This window comes from Passer montanus, unplaced genomic scaffold, assembly GCF_014805655.1.
Source record: "Passer montanus isolate IOZ18808 unplaced genomic scaffold, ASM1480565v1 scaffold14, whole genome shotgun sequence".
Classification (NCBI taxonomy): Eukaryota; Metazoa; Chordata; class Aves; order Passeriformes; family Passeridae; genus Passer; species Passer montanus.
The window spans coordinates 1,905,536-1,933,215 of NW_024360941.1; the positions used below are offsets into that span (position 1 = coordinate 1,905,536).

The window sequence follows — 27,680 nt, forward strand, 5'->3', positions numbered from 1 at the left end:
TTGCACCCAGGTTCTGTGGGTAACGGATATCAACAGGAAACGATAAAATATGTAACATTAATATTCTCAAATTAGACTAGACAAAAAGAATACATTTGTATGAGAACCTAAAATACAAACCTGTAAGATGAAGTGTTTTCATAATCTAAGCCTGTATTAGTTGCTAGAATTCCTCGTGCTGAATCAATCAGAAATGTTGCATTTTCATTACCAGATACAATTGAGTATTCAGTTTCTCCATTCAGCCCACTGTCAAGGTCAGTTGCAAATACCTGTTTGTGAGCAAACCTGAGGCTTAATTAAAAACAGTAGAACATGATTTCAGAAGGAAAACCCTTATACTACACTCAGATATTTCTGATTACTTTCAACTGCACATATTTAAATAAATCCTCATCTTTGTCCCCAGCTTGAGTATTGTGTAAGGTCACAAAATCTGCTCATGAACTGCAAGGGGCTGCACATGAATGAGTAATTTTGAATTCAGCTACATAAAGTATTAGGGCTGAATGCAATCATTTTACTATTAGGTTGCTGTTAGAATGCTCTCCCTGTTGAGCACATAAAAATGCACTTTCTCAGTGGTACAGGACTGACCTTTAAAGTAGTGCTGCTATACTAACAGATAAAGGATAAAATAATTAAACTACTATGTTTTCAGAGCTTTCATGGAATAGTTCATTAATTACCTTTTAAAAATACCATCCAGAAAATGTAAAAAGGGCAGAGGCAATCTGTAAAGATTTACCAACAAAATAAGGAACATTCAGCAGGAGTGAACAGGTTTCCCAAAGAGTCCTCTTACTCTTTGAAGAGTCATCTTTGTATTTTTTTGTTGCTGAACAAGCATTATAATGAGTCTGGGATCCAAAACATAGCAGAGGCAACCAGTCAAATTGAATAAAGGAAACATAATAGAATGTATTCTGTCATAAAATTTTGATTACACATCTGGCTTGACTGCCTTTTGATTTTTCTCCATTCCTGGACATATGTTTCTCTAAATAGAATGTCCATCAGTTTCTAATCACTTTGCCCTGGAGGCATTTGTAGCTTTTCATTTATTTATTCTCTAGAGAGGGAATATCTTTAGTACCTAACATGACCCTCACCGTGACCTGACTTGCAATGCAAGAACATGTACTGAGGAAATTATGTGCTCTTCTAGTCCAACTGATGTCTTCTTTTGCTCTAACACAGCCAGCTGGAAACATTTTGGGAGAATAGACCCATTCAGAGGAAGAAGTGTTTGCACATTTAAATTAAGACAAGCTGCTCTTTAGGCATCAGATTTTAAATTGAACACTTGGGTTTGACTCTACTAGTCTGATGAGTAGAAAGTATTCTTTTTATTGCTATAGTCCTTTCAGTAGATGCACTAATACAAGACCCAGCCTATATTGTAACCAGAACCACAGGTTTGAATGGTATTTTTCAATTGCAGATCTCTAGAAACAGATCTCTTTAAAAAGAGAATTTAAATTCCAGGTGCAGAGTTATCCAGAAGATATAGAATTCTCTTTCAGATCAACAGACCTGAATGAATGATCTGAAATACGGTCTAGAAAAAAGAATCATGTAATATTTTAGATATCCAAGCAGACTAGTAGCAACACCAAGAACCCTACCTCCAGTTTTTAAGACAGAGTGGTCCAGAACAGAGCTAACAGGATTGTAGTGATGAACAGATCAGCCAAACTTCTTTTGAACTGCAGCACTGTGCTTGGGAAGATACATTTCCACTTACCTGTATGATGTCTGTTTTAGGACTCTGGCCTTCCCATATTGATGCTTTGTAATAGCTTTGCTCAAATTTAGGTGTATTATCATTCACATCTTGAATCAAAACTGTCACTCCACAGAACACTGAATTGAAGCTATTTTCAGCCACAACTGTGAGATATATTTTACACTTATCTTCATAATCAAGGTATTTTGGCTCTTTTACTGTGATTGTGCCTGGTTTATTACAAGAAAAAAAGAAACCTCAAGATGTGACATACTCATTCAGGAAAAAACATGTACAAATGCAGTTTTGAAATTCCAAACATATATGGTCACCTCCACTGAATGCAGGACAGAATTCCAGCAAGCTTGCCATTGTGTCCTTTTTTCACCTACCATCGCTGCAATATGCTAGCTACTGAATAAATCTTGGATAGCTCAGTTTTCACCAACCACCTCTACACTGGCAATTTCCAAATACTAAGCCAATTTACTAGCAGAGGAATAAAGACAAAATGTCTGCATGATGTTTCCTCCTTAGTGCCCGACAGTGAGACAGGCATGTGAGAAGAGACCCTTGTCCCTCATCTGGCAGTGGCTACATCTATTCCTCCATCAAAATCCACATCAGGAAACAGCTGTAGCAATTTCTGTACCTGACTGACACAGAGCAAAACACTCACTCCTTGTGATGCAGAGAGCCCCCTTCCACTGAGCTGTTATTCCATCAAAAATAAACAAAGAATGAGACTTATTGAGATGACAAGCACAACTGGTCACCTCCACATTAAACATGAAATGTCCTTGGAAATCCATAGACATTGTTTCAGTGTTCTAGGAACATACTCATAATTCTGCATTACATCTAAGTATAAAACATACTTGATTTGTATATTAGTTTTCATTAGAATTGAAACTCAGTTTTGCATGAACTTTTCAGTAATCATGTCATGAATCGTATCCCAAACTTGGGTTATCATAAGAATGCATCAACTGTGGATCCCCAAACTAGTGTTTTTTATTTTTTTTTCTAGGATAAGCAAATATTAACTACATTTTATGGACCTACGACTTGAATATAAAGATTTCAAAGGTGTTTTATTTTCAGCACAACACTTTAAAATATCACATTCTGTTTACAGAGAAAAGAAAACAGACAGTGGCAGAAGAAATAAATTTCCAGATGACAGAGAGCAAACTGAAAGGCTCTAGAGCAGACTGAAACAAATAATCAAGTTTGAGGTACACCACCTAGGAGGAACATGTGAAAGAACCAGAGCTGCTCATTCTTCAGAAGTGCACTTGAAGAAAAAACAGGGTAACAATCTTCAAATATGCAAATAATAGGGGGGTTGCCTTTGTCTCAATGTCTACTCTTACTAGATTAAGAAGTAATAAAACATTTCAGCAAACATTCAGATAAATATGAAGAAAAACTTTCCAACTGCCAAAACCTTTTCAGACTTTTAAGATGGTTTGCAGAATCACTGTCCCAGATGGTTTTGAAAGACAGTACAAATTTCTGTCATATTTTGGCACAATTGATTCCCCTCCTGAATCAGAGGGACAGACTAATTCATGCCTTTGAGTCACCTCCTACTCTTTCTACAATTCTACAGCATAAAAAAATTTTTTTAAATGGTATAAAGTCTTCTCCAAAATGTGGCTAATTAACATCAGTGCTTGAACAGGCAAGTAGAGCAGACCTTTGGCTGTTCAGAACATGAATTACAGATGGGGCATTGATATAGCTCAAAAGAAGCAAGGGGTAGAGAATTACTGGTGTCAAAATTATGCTAATGTAAGCAGTGCTCTTCAAAAGTCTTGAAAGGTTGAACTTCAATTAATTTTTTCTAAGAAACACAAGAGAGGCTTCAGAAGAAAGGAAACAGAAGAAACCACAATGGATCAAATGTCTGAAAAGAAGACTTGTGACATTCACTGCTATAGAAATTCCACTCCTGTTTGGGAAGACAGTGCTTATGAGATCCTTCAAAGCATCATGTAACCATTTTTCAGCCTAGCTTGAAAAAAAAAGAAAATACCATTTGAATTTTCTTTTTTTAAGGTGATATTGGAGAAGATTCATTTCCTCAGTAAAAAACCTGTAAGGTGTTCTTTAAGGCTAATCTCTCTAGTTTTATTTCAGTGAAATAAGAAGGACTTGAAAATCAAAAGTCTGCACTTCAAGCACACCTCATCTAAAATATTATTCAAGTGGTAGGCCATTTGTTGTCTGGAGACATCAGGATAATCAGAGGTTAAAGTCTTCAGAAACTCAGGGATAAAGCTATTTATTAAGGGTACAAATATTTACACTGTTTCTGAGGAAAACTGCTTGCACTGTCTATATGTCATCCCAAAAAGAGAGACTGCAGCTATTCAGAAGTCAAACTTATTGCAGATGTTTAGGAGTTGAGAGGTAACCAGAGTAGCTGTGCTCTTACGAGCCTTAGAGGAGAAAATGTAAATGTACATGGGGAACAGCTCACCCTCCTGCACCTGAAATTCCTGACAGAAGAGCAGGTGAAAGCAGAACTGATGCAGAACACAAATACAATCATAAAAAAATAAACAGACTTTAAAACATGTTGATGTTTGCCTGGAACAAAGAGCATTAAAATCAACAAGAGTCTAATGCTTCTACTTTAAAAGTGTTTTGAAGGATTTTGTTTATTGAGTTTTTTGGGAAACTGTACCATGAGAAACAAGCTGGAATCTCAGCTTGAATCACAAAGCAGTAGTTTATCAACTCTCAGCACCTGGTGATAAGTAGTAAATCAGAACTGAGTGTTTTAAACAGGTATACTGGTGCTCAATTTCTTTTTACATCAAGTTTACAAAAGTATATGGATTTACTAATGACCTGCTCAATGTAACAAATTATTACTAGGGAGTACTCTTAGGATACCTAGCCCTTGTTCTTGTGGTAAGAACTTGCTAATGCTCCAAAATACACACAGACTGAAAAAATTATAAAATTATAAAATATACCTGTAACAGGGTGTATGGAGAATATTTCCTGGTCACTGAAGATGCTGTATTTTATGTTTTCTCCTCTAAATTTGTGTTCATAGGCTTCTACTGTTAGAAGTGATGTACCTATAGAAGCAATAAGACATTTTCATCATGTTTACCGTAAAAGGTTTTGTTCTAATTTTATAGCATTGATATTAATAGTAGATACACAACTACATACTAGGTTAGGTGCTCAGTCATTAGTTTAGTAGACAATAACTCTCTGTGATTTTTCCTATAAGACAAAGCACTGTCTATCCCTCCTTCCTCAGTAAATTACACATCTGATAACAACTTTACGTGCCTAAATAAAATTATGAGATGTAACCTTTCCTAATTGCAAACTCACAGCAATCATTGGATGTCTCTCTTACCTGAGGTCTTTTTTTTTTTTTTTTTTGGTGCATCATGTCACCCACAAATGACCAGAAAGAGTTTAATTTTTTTTTATCCATTTATCAGGATTCAATATGGGTTTTTGAACAGTACCTTAAATTAAATATCCTTCAGAATTTTAATAAGTCACCTTTTGACAAAGAGAAAGAAAAGATGAAACTATGGGTGTAGCTGTGTGTCAATTCACATGGACTCCAAATTCTATGAAAAGACCAATAACTTAATATAGAAAGCAGGAAACATGAAATAGAAATCCTGTTTGGAATAAAATAAAAGGGAAAATGTGCAACTCAATAAATTATCCAGCTCAGAACCATCAAATTTAACAAAAATATAGTAAGTTCAAAAGGCATTATCACAACCTCCAAATAATTATTCTTTTCAAGTGACTTACGAAATTGTCTAGCATATATGGCCATTGATTTTAATGCTTTTAATTATTTAATTAAATTGTAATTGTTTCCATGCAGCTGTGATGGAATGAGGCAACCTGAGCTCTTTCAAACAGCATTAGAGACAACTAGTTATTTTATTGTATCACAAAGCACAAAGGTCATAGTCAGTGTCCTGGATATCACAGGAAAAGCCTTTACTATAAAAAATGAGAGGAAACATTGTTATTACAATGATCCAATACCATTTTTCTTTCAGCAGTTACATATTATATTTTAGAAACCAGAATTTTTCAATTAAGGGTTTACTATTTGGTCTCAAAATCTGTCTGCCAAAAGAAAAAGTATGCCAATTTTGACATGTGATTTTCTGTACTTGTCAATATACTTGTAAGATATTTACTAGAAAAGCTCTGGAATCAACATCTATCTGTTCAATATGTACGCAAAGATATAAGAATGCTGACCTAGATTTTTTTAGGAACTAAAATAAGGGGCTGTAGGTTGAATTTTCATTGCCAAGCAAACTTGATTTACTACAGAAAACTGCAAGGACAATCATTCACACCATCCTCAGAGCAGAGTTAGAGATAAAAAACTCCATGGTCTGAAGGATATTGCTCTTTATCTTTTAACACTCTCTGCATCTTTTTGTTTGTTTAAGAAGAAATACTACCAGAAATAAAGGAAGCAGCAGCATTTCTACTTGAATCCTTGTTTTTCAGAGGTTAATAAACACTTTTCTGAGTCCTCTAATCCTAAAGCTCAACATTTTTCATGCAGATAGAATTGTTTACAACTTCTTTTTTAGCAGAGTACAAATCTCTTGTTCTGATACCCTCCACAGAAAACGATTCCTCCAAATAGTGAATTTTTACAGTTCATTGTCAAAAAAATATGACCAAAGTGTGAGGTCAGCTGTGACATAAGCAGGCCCTATACAGATAAAGAGCAATAGAAAGTATCCATCTGCTGGAACTCGCCATTCCAATCACATGCAATTCAGACATTGCCTCAAGCAGCGGTCACATAATGTAGCCCTTAACAGAGAAAAATCAGGGAAAGGGAGCTTTCTCCCTGCAAAACACATCGAGGCTGAGATCAGCACTGAACAGATAGAGCAAGGGAGCAGGGAGATCAGGATCAAAGCAAAAGCAGTCAGATTGGCTTGAAATGCTAGGCAATTGACCTCTGAATTAGTAAAAAAATATTGAAAGACATGAAGAGTGATGCAAAATATGTAAATCTAGGCTTTTTTTCTGTTTAATCACATACAGTCTGACAGCATATGGAAGTATCTCAAACTGTTTTATACCTCCCAACATTATGGCTGCAGACTCAAAACCAAAACACAGCAGAGTGAACAGCATTTGCCTACCTGGCCAAATCAGCTCCAAAACACTTGCTGAATTCTTTGTTAGGGCATATATGTTTTATATATATGGGACTTTTTTCATATGTATGTCCTAACACCAGCATCACACAGAGCTGCTGTATCACTGTAGCATTTTCTTCTTTCTTCAGTCCTCATTATAGTAGTCACTTTTCACTGTCCTCTTCTATGTAACTTGTGTTCATCCTTGCTGTTATTAATTCAGACCTCTTAATTGCCATGAAATGAAAAGCTGAGCATGGAGATAATGATTCAAGAACCATCTGGACACAATCCTGTGCCATGTGCTCTGTGATGACCTTGCTTGAACAATGAGGTGGGACCCAACGACCCTTTTGGTCCCTAACACTAATCCATCCTCACCCACTCTGTGATTCTTTGACTTAAAGAATGAGGGGATACATATTTGATATCTAACAGAAAAAGAAAATAGAGGAGTCAAGAAGTTTTACTGGTGAATTTGTCTCCAAGTGTTAGGCAAACAACCATTCAACTAAAAGCTAGGTAAATAATAAAGGTTTCTTACCCTCTGAAGAGCACAGTCACTTGATTATTTACTGATTAGTTTCTACTGTACTGCTGTAGTACAGTTTATAATATTTAAAGACATTAAATGTTCAATATTAAACCAAAAAAAATTAGAAAAGTGGGGTTTTCTAAAGGTCATCAAACTTGGAGGTTAAACACTTAAAGAAAATGTGACCACAAGGACCAGTTCCTGAGGCACTTGCTCATTTGATGGGTTTAGACTAAATTAAAACTAAGGATCCCTGGCTTTGGTTTTTTGTCATTTATATTATTCACATTTTTTATTCTTTTTAAAATAAACGTAGCATTTTTTCCCTCCATCAGTTAAGGCAGAAATAAAATTATGAAAAGAAGCCACATTTATTAATACCAGTTCTACAAATAATCAGTATGTAATGTAAATCTTCCCTGGACTGAATACACTGGTACCATTCACATTTGTAGGGGTCCCAGGATCACATCTATCCTATAAGCTAACTTCTATGAGAGTTTTAATTACAATCATGCTTTTCTTCCCCACTGAAATGTAAAATATTTGATATTTATTTATGTTTATGAAAAAAGGAAAATAGTATAAACAGAGACAAACAGTACTAGCATTTGGTAAAATCTCTTATATTCTTAGAAGAATTTGATCTTCTTAGCAAATAGAAGTATTATTAAACAAAAACTAACATTTTGTGATCAAACCCGCCTGTTTACCCTGAAGCTTTGCTAAATTTCCTTTAATCAAAACAACTTAAATTGAATCTTAATTATATTTCTATAGATTGAATGGGAGAGCACAATGGCATTCTGATTCCACAGTTCCTTGGGGCATTTCTGTAGTTTCAGGCTGGCATTTCAGCCTGACCTGGGAACACATCTACACTTGAAAAAATCTAGGATCACAGCAGTTTATCTATTGCCATAAAGCTCTGATCTTTATTTTCTTTCATTAAATGGAACTATTCAAAAATTTGGCTTGTAGTTCCAAACAAGCACAGAGGAAGGAATGGCTGAATAACCACAGCAGTAATTACTGCAACAACCATCTTCACCCTTCAGTCCTCTTCTGTTTGCAATCATCCAAGACTATTGATTGGTTTTCCAAAATTACTAACACATTTCTTATTTACTGAATCATAATCCAATATACAGGCTGTTACTCAAGATCTAGGAATCCACTAGTCTCACCCTTAGGATATAAGGGAATGCTGCTTTTGTTTTACTAAGGATAGTTTGAATTATAAAAGAGAAATTACTTGTTCAAGGTGGAATTTCATGAGCTGTTTTAATTGAGAATATAGTGCAAGTCAGATCTTGAAATACATCTGGCCAATTAAATCTTGAGATTTGTGGACAGAAACATGTGAAAGCCATTTCTTTCTGCCCCTCATCAGGACAGAACCAATCCCTGATGCAGGAGAAGATAGCACATCTAATTGGCTGGAGGGATAATTATTAATGTTCTTTGAATGATAAAAAGTAGAGCAGTAATTCTCATCAATATCCAGAACAAACCCAAATAAATCTGTAAGCACCTTGTAAATGAAGCTGGTTGGTCTATAGGTGGCATTCCATAGTGCAGTCTCACCTAGAGAGAAACTGTAGAAGCATGTCCAAGTGACCATGTACCAATAGCTTCCAACCTTCTCTACCCCATCCTACTCACCTTTCTTCTTCTGCAAAGTCCAAAACTTCAGTAAGGTATTTGTGAAAGCTACTACAGTTTGTGAAGCATTTTGTGAAAAGAAGAAATGCCAGGTTGCAACTGGTTCCCAACACTCAACTCATCTGAGCTGGTGTGCACTGCCCAGTAAAACAACAAGTAAATTCTGTCCATCCATCAGTAAAGTAATTTTGCTAAATGAATAAACCCACTGATGATTAGACAATGCCTCCTCCATTGCATCTTCTTCATGCTGGTGCATTTGAAAGGGGCAAATTTGTATTGGCTACATCCACATTAACTTTTCCCTGCTGCTGCACAGAAAAAAAAAGGTTTTCCTATATTATTCATTACAATTTCCATTCTAAAAGGAGGAGACATTGGCGACTACAAGAAGAGGGATTTCACACCCACCTGCTGCACTGTTCTCAGGCACACTTGCTTCGTAGAGGCTGTGGCTGAATGAGATCACCTCCTCTTGCTCTTCTGTAAAGATAATGACCACAGCTGTGGCCGTTCGAGGTGTGATGCCTTGATCTGAAGCTGTCACTACCAGCTGGGTACTGAAGTCCTTGGAAGCCAAGGGCTCCCGAAGAATGATGTCACCTGTCTTCACATCAACCTGAAATACAGTTTCTGCCACCAGCAAATTAAAAACAACAGCTCCATTTGATCCCAGATCCACATCCTCTGCTCTCACAGTGGCTACTGTCTCATTCACAGCAATTTCAGCAGGCACAAAGACCCTGATAGGATTCTGCATAAAAACAGGATCGTTGTCATTGACATCATTAACGTGCACCACAACACTGACAGTGGTGCTCCTTGGAAAATGGGTACTGCAGTCACTTGCCACAGCCCTAAAAGTGTACCGGGACTTGGTCTCCCTGTCCAGTGCCTTTGTAGTAATGATGGATCCTGTGACACTATCGATGGCAAATGCTCCATAGGTATCATCAATAAGGGAGTACATAACTTCACCATTCAGGCCAGCATCTTCGTCAGAAGCAGAGAGCTCCAGGACGGCTGAGCCTTCCTCCAGGTCTTCTGTCACAGAGATTTGATACTGGGTCTTCGCAAACAATGGGCTGTGGTCATTTTCATCCAAGACTGTTAGATACAGCTGTGCAGTGGAGCTTCTTGAGGGACTGCCTAGGTCATGGCACTCAATTACAAGAGTGAAATTGCTGATGTCTTCTCTGTCTAAGCTACGAGTGACCAGCAGCTTGCCCGCTGTATTATTTAGTGTGAAGTATTCTCCAACATTTCCACCTTTCAAACACATAAAAAATGAAATGATCACAACTACTTTTAAAAAAGAACTCCTTGTGAATGCTCTATGCTAATTGCAATAACGAGGTCCAATTGCTCATACAGCGGGTGTGCTCATGTGCCTTTCACATATTTTATTTCTCATACAAATTAAAACCTGTATTTCATTTAAATGAGTGAGTGGCAATGATAGCAAATGCAGAATGTCATAACAATTTACAGACTGGCCTTTTGGCCAGATGCATGTCTTTTTTTCCCAAACCAGCCCACCTATGCTGCTCCATGAAGTGACCTCTTCCCAACCTTAGTTACAAAATCCACAAATCTATAAAGCATTGCTGACAATTGTAATTGCTTGTTCCTAGTTCTCTTCTACAAACCTATCTCTTGGAATTCAAGGTCATGATTCGGGAGCACCGGGAATAAAAATGAAGCAGTCAACTGAAAAGTCAGCATTTTTAGTAACAGTGAATGGCTTACATACTTGATAACATGCAGAAGGACCAAAGGTAACTAAATTAAATGTCATAAAGATCACAACATTAAAACCAAGAAAACAAAGGAATTCACAACATTATTTGTTTCTTCAAAGAAAAATGTGTTGGTTTTAACTGCAGTAGCTCTCTGCCTACATTTGAGCTATTGCTGAGAGCCACAAACCAAAGTAAGCACAGCAAACTTGTACTTGTCCAAAGATACTACAGGAGGATTTGAACAGTTGTGGAGCTTACATTGGCATAGTGGACACAGGGAGAGTTTGGCAAGATGGAAGCCAAGTATGACATTACTAATTGCTGGGTGAAAGAAGCTCTCATGAAATAAAATTTAATAAATAGTGTTAAATAAATAAATTTCAATTAATTCTTGGGTATATTTTCAAGGGAATATTTATATTCAGACTTCTACAACTATAACAGAAAGGACAAAAATTATGCCTTCATGATTAATGTCTCGTTCCAGCATTTGGTATTTTTTTTTTTGTTTCTCTGTTCTGCACTATTTCAAATCCAGAACGCAGAATGAAAGTATGCCTGGGAAGTGCTTATTACTGCTGACAAAAGGGTGATAGATCTCTTTTCTTTTCCACATAAAAGAAGCATGTGGACAAGATGGGAGCTCAGGAGGCCTGGTAAAGTCAAGACTAGCCTAAAACTTGCATGCTGCTGTTTAAATATTTCCCTGATTTATAATAACAAAATGATGGAATATAACTTACCAGTTATTTTGTATCTTAGAGCTCCATTATTGCCAGCATCCATATCTAGAGCCCGGATAACATAAACAACAGAAAGCTGTTGGTTCTCTGGAATAAAGATCTCAGAGGGAGGAAGAAGAAATGTGGGAGAGTGATCATTTTCATCCAGCACTGTGCAGATCACTGTCACTGTGCTTGACAGCGACGGAGTTCCACTGTCCTGAACCAAAACTAAGATCAATAAAAAGAAAGAAAATTTCATTCAGTGGTTGTGGTTGCAACAACAGATGTTCTTTAATAATATCAGAGTAGGAGAGTTATTTGTGCTATGCAAAAAGCATATGCTCTTCTGTACTGGAAAAATCTTACCACTTGTATCTAATTCAGAAGGCATGAAAAAAGTAATGCTGATAGTAACACCTCACTCTCACTTCCCACTCTAGAGGCATTCATAGATATTTCACACTGCTACCTTTAATGCTGAAAACCTCCTGCGTTTCCCTGTCCAGTGATGCAGCTGTTACGAGTTCTCCACTGTCCGAGTTCATCTTGAATTTCTCATAACCAGTTCCTGGTAAGATTTCATAGTGAAGCAAGGAATTCAGCCCTTTAAAACAGAATGGAAATCTTAGTAAAACAGCAATTCTCCTCACATTCAGGTCTACTTATTTGTCACTTTCTTTTCCCTCCAGGCTCTTCTGAATGACAATTCCATACGGTTCCTGATCAGACCTACCAGTTGCAGGGATATTGGCCTTCCCATCTTTCTCTAGGAAATAGGCTAAATCTTTTAAAGGTTTTAGAAACCATTCTTTCAAAGTTGCCTGCCTTAGTTGAACAGGAAATCAGACTCAACATTCTTACTTATTATGGTTGTGAGATAATTCCTTTCATATTTCTTCTAATTTCAACATCCTCCCAAGGAAAGTATAATGCCATCTCCATCACACTTATATTATTACCTTTAATGAGTTTTATCCTATTTTATACCTGAAGGGTTTGACTATTGTGCCCTTATTTTTTTGAAAATTTTCTTACATTCCAGTCAACCATTCTGTGTTTTTCCCACCCAGAATTAATCCTTGAGTAGGGCAGGGACAGTTGGTACACCTGAAAAATTACAAGATACTTGTCATATGCAAACACTGCCTGCCTGTTCTCATCTGCTGCAGTCAAGCACAAGACAATCTGCACTGGAGTTGATGGAGAAACACCCATGTAAGAGAAGAAACAGAGTCTACAGTTTTTAACACAGTCAATTTCATTTGCCTTTGAATAGATTTGGTAAGTGGTTGACAGTGCTACTGAAATTCGATTAAGAGAATTACTACCATGAATGCATTCACACCTAAACTAAGTCAAGGGAGGGATGTATACAATACACACCAGGAGGAAAAATGACTTACAGAAATCCTTTCAGCTTTACAGAAGAAGGAAGAAAAATCACATCAGTGAGGACAGTCAAGGTGTATGTCTTCAAAGTCTTAGGTTATATTTATCTGATCTGCCCATATCAGATAACATTCAACTAAATTTTAAAAGCCATTCACAGTTCTGCCTGCATTCATCTATCCCTTTTCACCAATATGCTACCAATAAATAAAAAAAAAAAAGAGATACAAAGCTGCAGGTCTGATAGTATTAGCTTCTTGCCTCCTGCAATTGAGCAGCTTCAATCCAGTTCCTTCTCCAGCAGATTCCACAATGGACACTATTCACAACCAGGGCTGAAAAAACATGAGTGCCATCCAAGTTGATAATTCACACAATGCTGAAGTTAAAACTTTTAATCCTTAAAAAACACAGATATTAACATCTTAATTACATTTATTTACCAAACATTTACTGACTCCTTTCCCATATCCAACTGCTAGGAGTGTAAAGGAGCATTTGGAAATAGCTGCACACCCTGCCCAGGAGTGGAGCATGCTGACTCTACACATGCACACACCACAGCACAGCAGCTAGCACATATGCACTCAATCCAACCTGCTGGTTAATTATTCAGTAGCACTGGTCACACTTTAGGACCTGAAATTACAAACTGAAATAAAAAATGTTCCCCCTGCCCCAAATCCAGATTCAAGTCTCATCTTTATAAGACTTTACAATAATGTCTAATGGATGGCAGTAAGCCCTGTCTCATAACTCAAAGTCAATGGTTCCTATTAACCTTTAAAATTTTTTTCCTAAGGCTCCAGACAGAACTACTGAACCACAGAAGTACACATCAGCTTAAAAGGAGACCTTGCCAAATGCTAGTTTGGTTTGCTAGTTTAGTCTTCTGCAAAGACCTACCTCAAGCAAAAACCCTGACCTATCTTAAATATGCTGCTGGTATCTTTGCTTTGCCATGTGTATTTTTCCAACATGCATATTTTTCCAATGTTAACGTCTTTTACACTTGCATTTACTGATGTTGAGCTGTCAGATGTCAGCTGGGTAGGGGTGAGGGCACGAAGGGCTCCCTAAAGGCTCCCAAAGTCAGGCAACATAGAGATGCAGTAAGCACAGATGTTGTAATGTCCAGGAGATGGGTAGCTGAACAAAAGTTTTCAAGGATATTCATGTGAAAGAAAACCATTCAAAAGTCAGAAGTTTTACTTGTGATTTCCCCCAAAAAATACCCCCTACTAGTCACAGAGAATGAAGAAGAAAGGAAAATAAAACAAAAGGTTGCTAATGACTGGTTCCTCCCAGTGGTCACTCAGGGAACATACAAAGCAAACAAAAAAGTGTGATGGGACAAAGTCCTCCACTGAGAGTATGCAAATATTAATGGGAAGTGAACTGCAATTTAAAGAGTGTGTAAAAAATATATATATGATGGAAAAATAAAAAAAAAGGACACCATGACAGGAGTAATTTTATTCCAAAACTGTGTTCCAAAAACATAAGAAAAGTGAGTAGCATTATATTTATATGACTCCTACACAAATCATATTTTCTTACATTATGAATATCACTTCAATATTAATTGAAACAATGACACACCCACGTCATGGGCCCAAATCATGCAAATGTAAGAAAAAGACCCAACAGAAGGACTGTGGTTACTGGAAAATGTACTTTAAAAAACCAGCAGGAAGGAACCATCAGCCACAACAGTGCTCCAGCCCAAAGTGTCTGCACAGGCAGGCACACACTGTGCCACCCAGTACACTTGGAATGTCCTTCCTCTTCACCCTGCCAAGCCACCCCAACTCCTTCCCACTAACTGCTCTGGAAAGTTCCTTTCTTCTGTATTTCCCACAAAATGTGAAAAAAAAAACCAATAAGGGATGGAAAAGGAGGGAGCAGAATTCAAGCAAATTCTCAGTTGTCTCCTTTATCTTCCAAACCTTTCTTCAAGTATCACTTTTTTTGTGATCCACAAAAGAAATAAAATATTTGTAAGAGTGAGATACAGAGGCAGACTGCAGTACAGCTCAGCTGTTATGGAGATCATAACAGACAGGGATACCTACACATTCCTACTTTCTAAATACTTCACATAGTTATGGGGAAATGTCTTCTCTACATAATACCTCTACTGAGCCCACATCAGCCTTTTGTAATCTATATGTGCTCTACATTAAAATTACAAGTCTTACTGAATACATAAGATTATTTTGCTTACAAGTTCAATTATCTGTTTTTAACATCGCACACTCTTACACAATTCTAAAGAAAGTACAGGAAGTGAACCCACAGTAAAAATGAAGTCATTCACAGAGCTGAGACTACCTTTGGGCCAAAGATGGCAGTATTGTAATATTTAACTCTCTTTCCAGATTTTATTATTTATCATGCAGACTTGTATAAGTGCTCCAGCACATGGACTAGCTGTAACATCATATGCTATGCATTTTAGACAGTTCAAAAGAGCAGGCAGTTGAAGAACTGGAGGGAATTTTTTGTTGCTTAGCAGACTCTCTCAAGTTTAGTCCTTACATGTGATTCACTGAGGAGATGAACCATCCCCACATCTTATTCATCCATTCTGTGTCTTGTCAAAAAGCAATGTATTAACACACTTTAGCATGCAAAGGCCTCTTTAAAACCCGGAGCAGCTTCCACTATCCCTCACAGTTCAACCAGCTTGAAAAACTTGGATGACAGTGCCCCTCTCTGGTCAGAAAAGATAAGTGCACATTTGTCGGCTCTTAAAAAACCAGGCTAGTGAACTGCTTTAAAACTATTCAAAATGCTCTGATTAAGATCGATAAAATGTTCAGATATTAACTTTGAGTTGAATATTGTTTGCTGATTTATAACCAAAAAACGTTGGCTTTCTTCACGTGAAACCTACAATATGCTGTGTCACACAAGAACAGTTTTTACTTTTAATATAACCATCAGAGCTGAAGCCACCCCAAAGTGGGTGTAAGTCAGAATAGCTGCAAGCTCTAATTAAAGATCGAGAGTCTGACCCAAAACTCACATTTGGAAACTCAAAAGACATACATTACCTTGGGAAAAGCACAACATCTGTACACACAAGACATCAAGATTGGCCTACTATGATCCACAAGTAAATTACAAGCAAAGGACATATCTTACCTGCATCTCGGTCCACAGCCTCCACTCGTATGACAAACTCCCCTGGATCTCGGTTCTCATGAACTGCAGCCTCATAAAGTTGCTCCAGGAATCCTGGGGCCTCATCATTCACATCAAGAACAATGATGGTTAGAACTTGTGTGGCAGAGAGAGCTGGGCTGCCGTCATCAAGAGCTATGACTGTCAAACTGTAGCGCTCCTGAACCTCACGGTCTAGAAACTGGGCTGTAGTCAAGAGTCCTAGTTTAAAGAAAAAAGGTTTTTAAAAAGGAACCCAGCTGATCCAGCACACACAGCTTCAATGTAGCATCACCAAGTCACTGCTGCAAGGCGTCTGGACTTTGCAGTCATTCATTACCTTTGATTCCCTCTACAGTGCTAACTGGCTCAGAAATACTGCCTTTGGCATCCAGGGAAATTTGAATTCATGGAAAATTAAAGTGAATTTCAGAGATTGCTTTTTATTTAACTTTGGGCTTAACTTTTTAGCTATATTTAACTTAAATATTTGTCTTCTTCTGCAAGTAAGTTATGCAGTTAGGAGCTCTACAAATCAGTGTCAGCTGCATCACCTAATGGATTCAAAATCAGAGTAAGAACCAGAAAATATTACAACAATTAAGGTTATACTTGTATTTGTGAGAACATAGTATAATAGTTAAGAAGCAGAGAATTTCAGAGGGCTGAAGAATGAAATTCATCAGCACTTTGAGCTTCCACTGAACACACTCCACCCACAGTGTAATGCAGACTCCCTGATCTCAACTTTGCCTTTCCTCATAGGTACGTACCATAACATACATGTGTGCACATGCTTTAAGTATGCATCGTGCCAAAATCAGAATGAAGTATTTCACTGCCTGCTTTTTCTTCCCACCTTCCTCAATACACTATTGGAGGATGCCCCAGTACACCTACATAACACAGTAACAGTGTTATGCCAAAATTTTTGAGCTGAGTCTCACAGCGCTTGACTACTGTGCTCTGCACTGCCCTGCTTGTGTGGTGCTCTGCCCAAGGTAATCACCCCTGAGGACATTAAGTCACCTGGGCAGAGTGCCACACTAGTGTGGTATTTCACTATTGTATGGTAGGCTCTCCCAAATGTTACTGTGAGAATCATAACACAAGAAACCCCAGAGAAGATACAGTACCTGTGATTTTATCCAGTACAAATGCTTTGTTTTCATTGCCTGAAAGAATGTGATATGTAACTTGTCCATTTCTTCCCTCATCAGGATCCTTTGCAATTATATGATGTACAAGGAAGCCCACCTCCACATCCTCCATGACATAGGAAAGAGGCGAAGACATAAAACTGGGACTGTTGTCATTGGTATCTAAAATAACAATTTTGACAGCCAGGGAATCCAGACGACGATCAGTCAGATTTATTGCCTGGTCTTCTGCAAACACTGTCAAGATCACAGAACGTGTAATCTCCCTGTCCAGTGGAGAAGCTGTGGTCAAAGTGCCATACAAAGGGTGAATAAGAAATTGATTTTCACCTGTGTTACTTATTTCTAAGGAATACTCTATTTTGCTGTTCAGAAAACCGCCATCTCCATCCTTTGCATTGAATGTGTAAACGAGAGTGCCAATGGGTACATTTTCTTCTATGCCAATCACTACAAAGTCGTCTTGAAAATGTGGAGAATGATCATTCTTATCTTCTACATCAATACTTAGGAATACAGTGCTATTTTGGGGGGGATTATTATAATCCTTTATAATAACTTGCAAAAGAAAGTGCGAATCTGTTTCATAATCAAGTTCCTTGGAAAGATAAAGGTCTCCCGTTAAGCTGTCTATTTCAAAATGAACATTATCATCTTTAGCAATACTGAAATGCAGTTTCCTGTTAGGTGCTAGATGGTTACTCGATGCCTTCAGAGAATCCAACACTTGGGCAGGTTTAAAATTTTCAGGTACAACAAAGTGCTTGAAGTCCTGAAAGAAGCCAGATCTCCCGCTGGAAAGTGGGATTACCTGCAACCAAAACACAAAGACTGCAGTATTTTCCCACTGTTATTATGAATATTGTAATGTGTAGTGGCCTGACCCTGGCTGAATGCCAGGTACCAGCAAAGCTTCTTTCTCACTCCCCTCTGCCACTGGACAGGGGACAGGAAACAAAATGAAAGTTCATGAGCTAAGATAAGGACCAGGAGAGATCACTCAGCAAATACAATCATGGCCAAAACAGACTAGAAATAGAGATATTAACTGAAGTTATTACAAACAAAATTAGAGCAGGATACTGAGAAGTACAATAAGAGCTTGATACACAACTTCCCGCCACCCCTCCCTCCTCCTCCAGGGGTGCAGGGAGAGAGGGAATGGGAGTCACAGTCAGTTCATCAGCCAGTGTTTCTCCCATTGCTCAGGAAGAGGAGTCCTTTAACTCTCTTTAACCTGGGAACAGCTTTTGCCTTGCCTGGACTGAAGCTACAAGCTATCCAAAATTAACCATCTTTAGGGTGACTTGAATATAGCAGCTTCAATAACATTCAGCCTCTGACAGAGGAGTGCACAGGTGGCCTGGACAAAGCAGCCCCACTGCAGCTCGATGAACAGCAGGTGGCTGGCTATGGAATGAGCACATGCTGCATTTCATACTCCCATGAAGAGCAGCCCTGTATAAACCAGCACAAAGAAATAAGATATCCTTATACAAGGTTATAGAGACAGAATTTAGAAAAGAGAGCAACTTAGTGGAGAAAACAAGAAAGTCTACTCTCTTCCACACCTTCAATCCCACTTGATACTTTTCTCTCTGCCTACCTGGATATTTTCCTCCTATTTCCCAGTGTTTCCAATGATCTCCTAAAGCACAAGCATCATCTATTTGCAAGATGATCCAGAATGCTGCTGTGCATTCTTAACAAATCAAAATGAATCTGCCCTCTGACTTCCTCCCTCAACAGAAAAACAGCTAAGGAAAATTACCACTAGACAAGGTGCCTAAAATTTTGAACTTCTTCCTTTTTTCAGTTTATTTCCCAACCTTCCTCCAAAGTTGTTTTTTCTTCAAAGAAACTAAGCATTTAACATAATTAAATCTATCTGTACAAGGTAAATAAGTACCTGGATGTAAACAGCAGCATGCCCTTGAAGCGAAGGCATCCCCTGGTCCTTGGCTATCACCATCATTCTGTAGTCAGATCTCTCAGCATGTGACAGAGTCTGGGTTGTTCTTAACTCTCCACTGACAGCATCAATCTGGAAGTAGCCTATATCCTCTTCTGTGGGGTAAAAATGTATATGTGTTATTGCAAATCAGTAACAGATTGCCTCCATAGTACCGAACATTGTAATGAACGGTGAAAAGGAGCAGGACCCACAGGAAAGGAACCTGCTGCACTCATTTGGATCTCTCTGGCTTGTTTGGTTCACCTCCTCTTCCTTCATTGAGTACTTACTTATTATAAACCACTTAATGTCGACTTAGAAAAATATGTGAGAAACTGCATTGAGTACTAAAGCAATAGCCCAGTTTTGTACCAACTTTACTCACACCAATGATGTGTGCATCAGGAGGGTGACAGCCCAGGACTGGTTCTCCTATTTCTAACCCTGGCAGACAGGGCCAGAGAAAGAATTAAGTCTTAGTCTCCAAAGTGGCATGAAGGGTCGAGTATCTCCTGTGACTTGTAGATTACGGGGCCAGCAAAGAGCACTGCTGGCCCCTATGATACACCGTGACTGCAGCCATGCCACCTGCCCTTCCCCTGCTCTGTACCAGCAGCCAGTTGGGGGAAGCTACAATCTTACAGTAAGCTGTTGCAAGTGAATATTGGAAATTATGCTTGTATCTTTCATTGAGGACTGGTGGCACTCTAAAAATAAGTGGCTTTTAATTAAAGTTATTATTTGCAGCCACATCATTTATTCAGCAGCTGCAAAGAATTATTTAAACACATGTGAATAAATATCTCTTCATGACTTAGAATTAGAGAATCATTTAAGTTGAAGAAAAGAACCTTAAGATCATCAAGTGGAACCTTTAACCCCACACTGCCAAATTCCCAAAACCATGTCCCTAAGTACCATGTCTACATGTATTTTAAATAACTCTGGGGATGATGACTCCACCACCTCCCTGGGCAGCCTGTTCCAATGCTTGACAAACCATTAAGTAAAGAAATTTTTCCTAATATCCAATCTAAACCTCCCCTGGGAAAAGAGACTGATACATAACTGCCCCATGTTCAAGAAATAGAATACAAATTACTTTCAAATTTTTGTAAAATGGAATAGTATCTATTACTCTGTATACATCACCAGAAACTGAGAAAATCACAATTGTTACGAGTACTTCTCTCTTAGAATACTATCCAAACAGCTTTCTTTTATGTGAATTTTTAATAAGGTGTGCTAGCGGGTTAAATAAAGTCATGCAGCACAAGAACCACTATTACAGTAAGCAATTGTGGTAAAAATAAATTCAGTGCAGATGTAGCACACAAAACACGCATAAACAACTATATTTCCATAGGCATCTAAGTGAGCATGAAGCTGTTTACGTTCTCCAAATCTGCACATTCAAATTAGTTAACAGCACATATAGATGTTCACTTTTGTATCCAATTATATCATCTGCAACTGTAAAATATTTGCACCTGTAACATTTGAAGAAAAAAACATTTAGCAAGCTAATTATAAAACTGGATTTTCACAAACAACAAATAGGAGTTTTTTCAAAATTGTTCTGCTATTTTTTGCGTGAATATATCTTTCTAATTCTCCATCAGTCCCTTCTGAGTTGAGTCTTGCTGTCTGGAACATTAACAAGGAAATTGCCAAAAAAAGGAAACAATATATAAAGACAATTATATTGAATGAGACAGTCTTGCATTTTTCATGGTAGTTTCAAAATATTAATGCTGCCATATTACTGCTTTCATAAATAGCTTTTGGTTTACTTTCCTGCTGTAGGTCCCAAAAATATGTCTACAGTCACAGATCTGCTATTTTGTTCCATAGAATGTTTAATGACACAAAATCCCAGGTAAGCAAAAGTCACAGGAGATATGTGAAACAGAACACAATGTGAATTGCAAGTGTATATTTTCAGTATTTTGCTAAAATCTATACTAACAGTTACAACAAAATTCAAATATTGCATGAAATAGTTTTGTACATATTTTGATGGCAATAAAAGTAACAAAAAAGTCTGAAAATGCTGGAAGGAGATATTGTATAGAAAAAAACCCCCTTGGGACTTCAATTTTGTAATTGTTTCACATTTTTATTTTTTTTATCTGATACCACATTATAAAAACAGTCAAAACTGAAATGCCCCATGTCTGGTTTTAGTATTATTAGTGATCTCTTTTTAAAATGTATTCCAAGTGTAGCCATTTGATTGAAATTCAGAAACAACTTTTACACTGAGAAAAAAGTTTAACACCTATACAGCATCTAAGTCATTGGTCTAAAAGCTCATGCTCACTGCATTTCCAGAAACATTTCTTTAGCTCTCATCTCCACAAGTCACCTCAATTAGACAACTGCGGCTTATATCATACACCCTAAATATGTCCTTTTCTACCTGAGGAGAAAAGGAAGAAAGTATAGGAGAAATGGTTAAGAAATAAGGAAACTGGTAAGAGCAGATGAAGCATGGAACAGAAAAAAAATTGGATCTCTCAAAACTAGACTCCAATGGCCACAGTCTCTTCTTGAGTTTGCAAAAGTAACCTGCCAATAAATACATATGTTTTTACAATTAAATTTTTAATTTTTCACCTCTGTCTTGTCCAACTGTTGGCCAGACTTTCATTTACATGAGGTTCTCCAAAACTCAGACATTCTTTCAGCTCTGTGCTCTCAAAGATGATCAGAGAAATTGTAGTTTAGGACCAAAAAGAAAAAAAAATGGCGCCCTGAGAAACATCAAGCAATGTCTTACTGTGAACTTTGGCCAGCTGAACATTCAGGCCTTACAGAAACTGGCATTTAGGCAAACTGACCATGTCCTTCTCCTTTGAAATGATGGAAAAGTCATTTCCTTTAACAGAAAAGAGGAAGGCAAGGCCATGGCTCCCAAAGAACCTGAACATTATGGGGGCTTGTGCAGAAATGTAGCCCTCTACAAGTCTATGAATGCTCCCTGCATGCTGCTTCCAAGTCATTCTGGACAACAAGGACTTCTTCACAGACACATGGACAGCACGTGCCAATTTGTGCATGTTAGCAGTGTAACTAGGCTTCTCTTGGCACTTGTGTAGTCAAGGGCTAATGTTGCATTCACATAATTGCTCCAAATATAACTGTAAAAGCCTCTGTCAATGCTAGACTTAACACAGAAAGCAGTAGTTCCAGATGCCCTATAAATACACACTAATTTCTGTTATAAATGCTATACTATATCCTATTGACACTCATAAAGAAGAACAGGCAAATAACTTTCTGACTGCCAGCATCACTAAGGAAAAAATAGTACACACAGCTGGGATTAACTCCCTCTGAATTGGTGATAACACAGAAGTGGAAGTAGGGTCATGTGACCTAAGTGACCACCCACTCCCATACATACACATTTTTAAAGGATGGTTTGCTTTGATTTTCTAGGAAGAGGAAGGGGCATTTTGAAGGAAACACTTCCCTGTAACTTAAAATTCATCTGGTGTGTAAACAACATAGTTCTTTTACAGATTTCCCCTCATATATTTTGTTGGCATTTGTCATTAACATTCCTGCACAGCTTAATAGATTGCTCCTATCTTGAAATTTTTTAAGACCTCAAAAACATTAAAAATTACCCAGCAACATTTACATGCTTAACAGATGACACTGACACAGCTCTCCATCTTGTGGCAGCCCCATGACTGAAGAATAGAGCACTGGTCTGCATGGAGTTCTCCAATTAACCTGCTGTCTCTCTGTTTAACAAATATGGCTGTAAATCAGATCATGTTTCTTCTTCATATTTAAAGAAGAAATTGTTCTGTCCCAGAACAAGAAAATACTATTTCAAATATAAACCAGGCAAAAACTTCACCATGAAACAGAAGACCAGATGTTAAAGGCTGTGAGCCAACTAACAACAAAAATTAGTATCAGAGAAGCTCAGCTGTTTCTGGATTTGTTTATCAGGAAAATATCTAGTTCCAAGGCTGGGAGTGATTTTTTAGTGGGTTTTTTGCATTTGAAATGGGGGAAATGGGGGTGTGTTTGCTGCTGGTTTTATGCTTTTGTTCTTTCCAAAGACAGCTTTTGCAAGACCAGTCATATTTTTTGTTGCTAGTCATTTTTATAATTTGAACTCTTACTTACTCCCCTCTGGGGACTCTACAGTGAAGCCAGCAAGAAAGTCCTATGTGCTGTTTGAAGGAAGGGGATATAGTTAGATACATGAACAGGCAGAGACCCCTGAAAAACACTTCCAGTATTGCCTGGCCATCACTCTTCAAACAAAGGGTTGCACACTACTCATTCCCTTTTTTACAAGGAGGAACTTATTTGTGCAAAATAGTCTTACTCAAAATGCAGAAGTCTAAGATACCATCCAATTCCCTCTGGAATAGGCAGCCATTTATATCCAAATTAAGGGAATTATGCTTTCTTGCTCTGATAAAACTGTAAGATCTGTATGCAAATTGCCATAGATTACAAACCCCAAGCTTAAAAAGTACTGATTACATTAAACTGGTAAAATAGAACAGAAATCAAGCAAAAAAGAAGTAGTCCTGTTCCTGGGAACTCTTACTGTTTTGAAGCAATAGTGAGGGAAAGCAGGAGGAACAGACCTGTTTTCCTTCCTGGTTATAGATGGAGCTCTCACTCTTATGAAAGCATAGCAAGCTGTATGCAGCAAATCCAGACATCACATCTATGTCTCCTACGAGTATTAATGCCCCAGTTCCACTCATGTTCTAACTTAGGACTGCTCTGTTATTAATTTCACTTCAAACAAAACTGGATCCTACCACTTATCCCAGAAGTGAACTACTACATGTAGGAATTATGGGGAAAACTAAAGAGAAGTGTTTTTAAGCAGCCACACTATGTCAGGTTAGCACACTGCTAAACAAAGGGTGAAACCTGAACTAAAAACCACAAACCTCATTGTTTGCCCAGATTATCTGCTGATCCCTCTGATCCCTGTCTCAGACTGTCACAAACTGTTATTTTAGCAGGAAAATTTTCAACTGGTCATGGGAAAAGGGGAATAATTTTTTCTTTAAGATGCAAACTTACTGAAATACTAAACTGTACAGTACAAGATCATGGTCCTAGTCTTTTCTGAGAGCTGTTTGAACACTCTCTGGCCAGCCACAGAAGAAACCAAACCACATGAAAGATGGGGCAGAGAGCAAAGGGAGGAAAGGCAGCTGCTTGCACTTCCTTAAATATTTCATAAGACACATGGTGGTGCTGATTCCTATTTACAAAGGCAGCTTTATTTTACTTGACACAAAATAAACATAAAATCTTGTATGATACATGGTTTTTCTAAAATGCTACTTATTTTAATGTAGCATTTATCTTTTTATATTAATTAACCCTTAAAATTCTTACCTGATTCTAGTGAATATAATACAGCACCATTGTTTCCAGAATCAAAGTCTTTTGCAAAGACGGTGGCAACAAGTGTTCCTGATGGCTGCCCTTCCAAAACCTGCAGTTCATAAATTATTTGCAATTATACACAGATACTGCCAGTCTTAAAACAAATCCCTTGCCATAACACAAGAGTTTAGTTGCTGCACTATTTTCCATTTCACTAATATTCAGAGTGTGCAATGAGCATTTCAGGAGATGGTTAAACAACAGAGTTCTAGCAACCCTCTGTCGCAGTCTGCATAGAGCACTAACTCGAACATCTTTACTCTGGCAAGCTCGGAGGTAGGGACCCAAAAGGGAAGCCACTGCACACACGAGCAGAGCTGCGCTCGTGTTATCCTTTAGCGCTGCGTGCAGTGCCCCGGTTTGGAAGGGCCCGCAGCGTGCGGTGCAGCCGCGGGCGGCGCTGTGCGGTTCCCCGCCCCACCTGTCGGCGCAGCGCCCCCTGCGGGAAGCGCGGCGCGTGGTCGTTGCGGTCGCGGATGGTGATGTGCACGGTGGCCGTGGCGCTGCGCCGCGGCTGCCCCGCGTCCGTCGCCAGCACCCGCAGCTCGTGGTGCGCCCGCTCCTCGCGGTCCAGTGCCGCCCAGTTTATGATTTCACCTGATGGCCAAGGAAAAGGGGGGAGAAATGGAGTTAGGCATTTACTGTGTGCTAGCACTCAGTGCGTGTAATTATGCATTTAATTTAATGTGAAATAATGATATGTGCCCTCTGATACCCCTGATCACCGACATGAAAACCTCAGCTTTCCAAACCCCATCCTGCAGAAACGTTCTGTCAATCACAGTTTCGCACATTTAGTGCCCTATGACATGTTTTACTGTACACTGGGTGCCCCAGAGCAAAGGTATAAAACAGCATGAACCAAAGTGCTGACCTTCCAAAGAAATCCATCTGGCCTTCACCACATTCCAGAACAGATAACACATGAGCACAGGGGTTTAACTGCTGACAAGGGGTCTTTATTAATTATGTACATTAATCATAAACCATTATGTCTGCCATACATTCTGGTAAACCCAGCAAATAAATCTGACCAATATTCTCCCTGTCTGCTTAGCCATACCCAATATAGCCAGAGATTTGTGGTTGACCAAAGCTCATCACACAGGTAACCGCATGGTTTTTAAAAACCTTCCTGGTTAACTTCTAGTATTCTGTTTGCCTGTAAAGTTCTATAAGTGTGCTCAAAAGGAACCTGCTTTTATTTTGAGATTCACGCAGAGAAATTCTGGGAAGGCCTATTCACTCCCCATGGGGACTGGACATCTGGAAATAGGAATTTTAAACAGCAGATCATTGCTTCCTACATATCATTTTGCTAAACTGGATTATTTACGATGCCTGTATCCCTTGAAGGATTCCCTTCCTTTAAGCTCTCTGTGCTCTGGTCTCTGGTGTTATATTGTGTAGACATAACCCCTATTACTTGAAGCATTTGGGATTCACTGCAGAGTATGTTCTGTGCTGTGAAAAATCTCTCTCAGCCAATTTGACTTCTCTGATGCCATATACAACATTAACTCAGTTTTGATGTCAGTTACAGAAGCATTCACAAGTATTTTAAATCACTTTGTCTAACTTCATAAGTACCTTTATAGTTACTTATGTCTGATCTGTACTTTTCAACTCTACTTGATCACAGGCAAAAAATTTTCTCATATGAACTACTGAAGCTATAACTTAAAACTTCTTTTAATTTGTTTCAGCCAAACTCTGAAACTTATGACCAAGTGACCTGAACAAAGTAATGAAAAAAAAATTCTAAGGGCTAGTCCATTCTTCACGAAAATATATTGGGCCCATCCCGAAAATAAATTGTGACACTGAGCTAAAATATTCATATATCAACCCAAAAGATTCACAGCAGTTCCTGGAAGCTTTATACTTTGCTTTTATACTCTTAGGGAAGGCTGCTTTCCAAAAGCAATATTAGGCAGATTACAAATCATAAAATGCTACCTGTGTTGGAATTCATCTTGAAATACTTTCCATCAGACAAGAGGAAATAGGAAAGCTGTCCATTTCTTCCTGAGTCTTTGTCAACAGCTGTAATGGTGCCAACCACTCCACTGGGAATCGGATTTTCCTCAATTTCAAAGAAGTAGGTCTCAGGCATAAACATGGGAGAATGATCATTTTCATCCAGGACATTAACTATTATAGATGTACTTGCATTTTGCCTAAAGTTTTCATCCTCAGATGTGCTGACTAATGCTCTAAAACTCAGCATCTGTGCGCATTCATAGTTCAAATGTTTCCGAAGATAAATCCAGCCAGTATCAGAGCTGATTCCAAACACAACAGAATCAGTGCTAGGCTCTAAGGAATATGTCAGATTGGAGGTAACGCTGTGTGGATCAAGTGAGTGGGCTTGAACCTGAAGGATTTGGGCACCTGGAGAGGTAGCTTCACTGACTTCTATTTGATACACCAAGCTTTGGAAAACCAAAGTAGGGCCCATCTTCTGCTCTTCAATAACCACTGTCAGCATCAGCAAAGAAGTCAGAGGAGGGCTTCCACAGTCTTCAGCTGCTATGTGTAGAGTGTATTCCTGCTGCTTTTCTGCAAACACTGTCCTAGTAAGGTTTACCACTCCAAGACTTGGATCAATGCTAAATGCATCTGACTGCTTGCTTGCAATACTGTATTTGATTACCCCATTTAGGCCACTGTCTTTGTCTTCTGCATGAGCAATGTAGACAGCAGTGCCGGGAGGCTGGGTATGTGAGATGGTTACCTTATCAGATTTGGTAAGAAACACTGGGGGGTTGTCATTGATGTCTGTCACAGATATGTTGACTTGAGTGCTGCTGTAGATGGGGGAGTCACCCAGCTGTGACTGAACAGTGAGCACCACAACAGACTGAGCTTCATGGTCAAGTTGTTTCTTGGTGCGGATAATGCCAAACTGGGGGTCGATAGAGAACTTCCCATGTGGATCACCAGAACAAATTCTGTAAGAAACCACTTCTAGCGAATCTAGAAATGGAA

General features: G+C 38.4%; 1 protein-coding gene across 1 annotated transcript in view; it reads right to left on the reverse strand.

Moving 5' to 3' along the window:
- DCHS2 (dachsous cadherin-related 2) overlaps positions 1 to 27,680 on the reverse strand; it is a 55,104-nt gene that overhangs the window by 12,291 nt on the left and 15,133 nt on the right. The window contains exons 3-14 of the mRNA XM_039700320.1: positions 26,649 to 27,668; positions 25,111 to 25,286; positions 24,639 to 24,738; positions 19,200 to 19,357; positions 17,267 to 18,101; positions 16,113 to 16,352; positions 12,043 to 12,177; positions 11,592 to 11,801; positions 9,518 to 10,375; positions 4,720 to 4,827; positions 1,748 to 1,959; positions 121 to 272 (exon numbers count right to left, since the gene is read on the reverse strand). Coding sequence (XP_039556254.1) covers positions 121 to 272; positions 1,748 to 1,959; positions 4,720 to 4,827; positions 9,518 to 10,375; positions 11,592 to 11,801; positions 12,043 to 12,177; positions 16,113 to 16,352; positions 17,267 to 18,101; positions 19,200 to 19,357; positions 24,639 to 24,738; positions 25,111 to 25,286; positions 26,649 to 27,668 — 4,204 coding nt within the window. The remainder of the gene's footprint in view (positions 1 to 120; positions 273 to 1,747; positions 1,960 to 4,719; positions 4,828 to 9,517; positions 10,376 to 11,591; positions 11,802 to 12,042; positions 12,178 to 16,112; positions 16,353 to 17,266; positions 18,102 to 19,199; positions 19,358 to 24,638; positions 24,739 to 25,110; positions 25,287 to 26,648; positions 27,669 to 27,680) is intronic.